The following is a 6000-nucleotide window of genomic DNA, read 5'->3' as shown; positions in this document are numbered from 1 at the left end:
CTGACTCTTGTTTCCTTCACCTTCCTTTCTAATCGGCTTCCTGTCTTCCATCCTCTGCCAGCCGCAGAGATTGAGATTGGGGCTGGGGCTGGGGCTGGGGCTGCGGCTCAGAAGAGGCACGAGTCGGGCGGGACAGGCGCGAGGCGCCCAGCCGCGAAAGCGAGGAGCGCGCACCGAGGAGGGGGCGCGCGCGGGGCAGCCGCGTGGCTAGGCAGACGGGGCCGGGAGCGGCGCGCGCGCGCCCCGCCAGCCTCTGGCGCGCCCCCGGCGGCCTGGGCCGCAGCGTGCTCGCCCCCGCCGCCAGCTCGCCTCACTTATGGGTCGGAAACGCTGCGTGGGGGAGACTGTTCCAAGATGGCGGCGGGTTGCTGTGGGGTGAAGAAGCAGAAACTGTCCAGTTCGCCCCCCTCTGGCTCGGGTGGCGGTGGTGGCGCCTCCTCCTCCTCCCACTGCAGCGGAGAGAGCCAGTGCCGAGCTGGGGAGCTGGGACTAGGAGGCGCCGGTACGCGGCTCAACGGGCTGGGAGGTCTAACCGGAGGAGGTAGCGGCAGCGGCTGTACCCTCTCTCCCCCCCAGGGCTGCGGCGGCGGCGGCGGGGGGATCGCCCTGTCGCCACCTCCGAGCTGCGGAGTGGGGACCCTACTTTCTACCCCGGCCGCCGCCACCTCTTCCTCACCCTCCTCATCGTCCGTCGCCTCGTCCTCATCGCCGGGCTCCCGGAAGATGGTGGTGTCAGCAGAGATGTGCTGCTTTTGCTTCGATGTGCTCTACTGTCACCTGTATGGATACCAGCAGCCCCGGACCCCCCGATTCACCAACGAGCCCTAGTGAGTACCGTGCCCTCCGCCGCCCTCTCCCTTGCGCTCGGGATGGGGCTCAGAGTTGAGGCAAAGTGCGAGTCCGCCTCCCGGCCGGCGGATGCCCCTGCCCTCTCGCTGCCCGGGTCCCCGGAGCCACTCAACTGAACTAAGGGCACCCTGCGCTTTTTGCCCTCCGAGGCAGGCACCCCACACTTGGAGCAGGGTGCTGCTGCAAGGGATGGCCCCCGTGGCTCCTAGAGGTGTTAGCTTTCTCTTTGCGATGACTTCGAGGAGTTTTGACTCCTTTACTTGTCTCCTTCACCACCCCCACCACCCCTCACCCTGCCCCGGTTTTGGAGATCTGGGTTACTCAAGGTGTTGACCTCTCCTCACTTTGGTTTCCATTACCCCAAGTGAAAGCCCCGCCAGTATTCCCGCCCTGCGTACCTTGCACATGGAGAACTACTATCCCATTGCAGGGTGAAAAATAGCAACTATCCAACTTCTGTTAGTGATGGAACTTAGCTCTGGAGCTTGTGAGGTTACCTATCTTTTCCTCTGGGTTTCCTTGTGCCCTGGGAAGGGGGGAGGTTTCTTAAAACACATTTTCCCTTACTACTTATTTTTATCCAAATACACCCGTTAAAATGTGTTTCTCGTGTAGCGAGCGCACTGCCGGCTTCCTCACATTTGAAGAGTGAGACCTTTTTTTTTTTTTCATTCCACCGTCTGGATAATAGCTCATTCAAAGAGAACTGTCCCCACAGAGCCACTGTCAGTTTGTACATTAAGCGTGCATTCGCTTTTGTGTCGATTTCACTTTTTAAGAAATCCATGTTATACTTGATGATTTGAGAACAGTTAAATAGTAAATGTGTAGGAATTGTTATGGTTTCCTTTGGTTTTGTATCTTAAATTATTTTACCCTTCAAGTGTGTGGTTGAAAAATTTTAAAATAGCACCGTTACAGCTAAAAGCCAGGTTAATTCTAATCCCTGTCCATTTGGATGTGTGGGAGATGGGGCATATGGTTTTTTTTTTTAATGTGTAAACTGAATGTAAACTGACTTTTTGCGTTAAATGCTAGACAGAATGTAAAGACCAAGAGAGGGCAGAATGAGAAAAAGTGCAATTGCTTTTATTTGAGTACTTAGCATCAACAAGAAAAATAATACAGAAAAAAATTTCAGTGAAACTCGTACTGAAAGGCATCAGCCCCTTTTCCAGCCAAGACACGTGCCCCTTGTCCCCCATATCATAAATACCTGAACTGATGTTCTTTTAAAACTGCTCCTTTTCATTTTGTGAGATTAGAGGATTGGACTACTATTGTATAAGTATAAACATTTCTGCCTAGACTAAAAAATTAATATGTAAAGTGGAAATTACAATAAAGTGTCCTGGAAATTGTGCATTTGTACTGTTTGTTTTCTTTGGCTTTCATTCTTTAAATGTCTTTAATTTTGTATGACTCTTCTGTGGTCTGTGCATTTTCTTTTAGACTTGGTTAATCTTTGGGCATTGGTTTATGAGAAGTGCATGAAAGAGCATCCAGGAGAACACTTTGTCAAATAAATATCTTTATAAATTTCATAGTGTTAATTCTAGAAGCTTAAATCCTAAGTCCACACCTTTATTTAGCCAATTCATTTTTTTTTGGTTAAGAAGTAAAATTCATTTTGAAAAGACTGCCATGTAAAAAAAATCTATGAAATATTTATTAGCTTGAGTCACTTATTTGTGACTTTTATGCCTTCTCTTGGATGTCTGTGATGTATTAAAGCTAGTCCTGGGATGATACTTAGGTTGGCTCTGCAAAGTCATGGGACTGCAAAAATTCACTCCTGTTTAGTTCTTGAGCTGTTACATGAGTTTGGCAAAGGCTGCTTTAGTATTCACGCTCCATTGCTCCAAAGCTTATGAGAACACACTTTCAGGAGGTGCTATTTTCACACATTTTAAAGTGAGTTTGGGTTAACTCAATGACTATAACAAGAATTTTAAAAGGAAAGTGAGCTTGACCAGTTCATACAGAAAATGCTTTTGAAAATATCATTTTAACAGTAGCCACTTTGCACACGTATTTAGATATTATTCTATTCAAACACCCCAGCCCCTGGATTTCTTTTTCATGGAATTAAGCAGATGATAGGACACACTTTTGACCACTGTGGATATGTTGAAACGGTGGTGGAAGAATAATAACTATTATCATTTAGCAGACCTTGAATGTGTCATGTATTCTATAAAACAGCTAATGTAGAGTAGACACTGAACATGACCAAGTGGAGAATGAAAGTTCACTTAAGTGGAAAATGGACTGTCTTATTTCCATTTATCTTCAACTCATTTTTGAGGTGTACTGTGGAAAATTCAGGAAAACTTCCCGATTATGGGAGGGAAATTAAGCATTTCAACAGTGCCTTAGTAACTACCACACATTTGTCTTTCTGTTTTACATATTTAACAGCATTGTGTACTTATTGGTGTTGCTTTATCCTAAGTGCCATGAGACATAAACAGACATATTGGGATTTTTTTTTCTCATAGTTATTATCATGTCATGAGCAGTGTGTTTCAGGTCCTGTCTCTGCCCACCAGATGTTGTGCTTTTGACAGTTTTAACTTCTCATACGTAAACGCACACTCTTTTCATCCCTTCCCAGGACTTTTCTCTCAGAATGTCTGTAACTGGTGAAATCCTCGTTTTATGGGTTTAGAAGCTCTAGATCCATCAGTTAGTTGTCCTTCCACTCAGTACTGAGGGGATGTCAATATATGAACAGGCTGTATGGATACAAATTCTTCACTGTTGCCCCCATTTTTTGATTACCTACCCAATTGCAGAAAGCATTGTACAGGCAACTTTGTGCACAGAAATCTGGTTAAAGACAAGAGGAAAACTTAACTTTACTGCATTTTGATATTCAAAATCAGCACTCTTGGATTTATGTCAGGGAGCCCAGATAGCTATTTTATAGGAACCTGTTTGCTACTATAAAGGGATCCACTGTGCCAGGTGTTGAGCTAGTTAGACTCCAGAGCAGTCATTCTTAACTTTGGCTTCACATTGGAATCACTGGGAAGTTATTAAAAATATGGATGCCTGAGCCCCAACTCCAGAGATTCTGATTTAATTAGACTTGGATGGGGTCTTGGATGGGGCCTGGGAATCAGGATTAGTAAAAGCTCACCAGGTGAGTTTAATATGCAGCCAAGGTGGCGAACCACTGGTTATATTCTACTGAATCTTTCTCTTGAGATTTGGATAATTTGGGCTAGGGTAGTGCCTTGGAATCTGAATTTTATGAGCACCCTAAATTTCAGTAAACAACCGATTTGAGAAATTCTTGCATTGTGGTCTGCAGAAGACATCACCTGGGAAATTATTACAAATACAGGCTCTCAGGCCCCGCCTCAGACCTGCTGAATTAGAGTCTGCAGTTTAACAAGCTCCTCAGGTGATTCTTGTGCACATTAAAGTTTGAGAAGGACTGGTTCTCAAACTTTGGAGTACATCATAATCTATAGTGCTTGTTAAATTGTTGGGCCCCATTCCCAGAGTTTCTGATTCAGTTGGTGTGGGGTGGGGCTGTGAATTTGCATTTCTAACAAGTTCCCTGGTGATGCTGATGCTACAGTTCCCAGGGCCACACGTTGAGAACCTCTGGAGAGAGAAGTGAGGACCTGAATAAGTACTTGAGTGACTGTAATGGAATGGCAATTTTCAAGGCCAGTTTTCAGTATAAAACTTCCTGCTTCCGTGTCACTATGCTTTAGCATGTTCATTCTAACTTAGCACGCAGGAGATTGCTGCCGAAAGTGTAAGAGTCTGAGGTTCTTGGGATGGTTTTAGTTGCGGGGTGAGGGTGACTCTTGGAAACCTGTGGTATGATTTTAGGTCCTTTTTCAGAAATTGTTAAATGTAAGGGATACATTTTAGGAGTTAAAAACATTACAAATGTGATACCTTAAGGTGAATTATATTGATTTTAATAAGTAAAGCCCCCTTTGTTCCCATAAAATGCTCTTACGATTCTTTCACTAAAGTATTGTGAAAAGATTTTAAAAGCTTTTATTTATGCCTATGGTTGCTGGATTTCATTTTAAGACTTTCCCTCTGTAACAAAAATATGAAAGGATTCTGCTAAGGCACTGGGATTGTTCAGTCTTATATCTTTAATGCTGCTGCATGTCACGTTACTTGAACTTTTTATTTTAATCATCTTACCACCTTTGAAGTTAACGTAATACTACATTTTGTATAGACCATAGCACGTAGAAGATTCTTTATTATTAAAGTACATCAGTAAGTGTGGTTTTAAATTGCAATTAATAAAATGTATTTAAAAAAAATCCACTCCCACATGTGCAGATTTTGAGACTCTGAAGAGGTGCTTGAACAGTTAACTCTTTCTCGTCTTGCCACCGTAGTCAAGTTACTGTTTTCTAGTGTGCTTGGGAGGAATTGGGTTGTGTTGGGGAGTAGGCATTTTGTTTCAACAGAACTGTAGCAATCCTATTGCACTATCAAAAAGATGATTTGATAGTGCTGCTCAGGTTAAAATGATATTAAATTTGCATTTTAAACATAAGCCATTATATTTCTGTTATATGTTTTCTGATGAAGATTGACCAGAATAGCCAGAAGATGTATCTGTCTCTCGCAGATGATGCCGTGAGGCCATGACAGATTTCCTTATCCACACTAACATAACGGTACTAACTTGCATTCTCTGGTCATAATGTATAGTTTTTCTTATAAAAGCAAAACACTGAACAATTGAGTCATTTTGAAGGTATAATATGGTTTTTCTAACAATGTTGATTCCCATTGGAAGACAATCTGATGTCGTGTCTTACGGATAGAAAAGAAGGCAGGCATGTCCCCAGTTGTCAGTTGTTCTGTAAAAGCCATCAGTGACTGAGCTAGAAGGATGGAGAAATATAAATCACAAAATTGTTTTTATATCCATGCATAAAGGTGTATGTGGGACAAGGTATATTTAGTTAAAAAGAAAATGCTTATTTTGCTTTCTCCCCCATATGGCCAAAGGGAGTGATAATTTAGCCCATAATTTTTCTTGCTTATGAATTATGTTTGTGCTACACTCAGGTTTCAGTTAGCGGGTGGCAGCCAAGTAGGAATCTCTGCTGAAATCTCTCAGTCCAATGGGAAGAAAGACCACTACTGAAAAAG

At 43.5% G+C, this 6000-nt stretch overlaps 1 protein-coding gene across 2 annotated transcripts in view; it reads left to right on the top strand.

Moving 5' to 3' along the window:
- Positions 1-229: 229 nt before the first annotated feature.
- The window catches only part of AMMECR1 (AMMECR nuclear protein 1), a 139642-nt gene continuing 133871 nt past the window's right edge, over positions 230-6000 (top strand). The window contains exon 1 of one of the 2 annotated variants that reach the window (XM_055268656.2): positions 230-827. In XM_055268656.2, coding sequence (XP_055124631.1) covers positions 355-827 — 473 coding nt within the window. In that variant the 5' untranslated portion in view covers positions 230-354. The remainder of the gene's footprint in view (positions 828-6000) is intronic. The other variant, XM_055268657.2, reaches the window with a different exon arrangement.

This window comes from Symphalangus syndactylus, chromosome X (genome assembly GCF_028878055.3).
Source record: "Symphalangus syndactylus isolate Jambi chromosome X, NHGRI_mSymSyn1-v2.1_pri, whole genome shotgun sequence".
In the NCBI taxonomy this organism is placed as follows: Eukaryota; Metazoa; Chordata; class Mammalia; order Primates; family Hylobatidae; genus Symphalangus; species Symphalangus syndactylus.
This window is presented reverse-complemented; position numbering and strand designations above follow the sequence as displayed.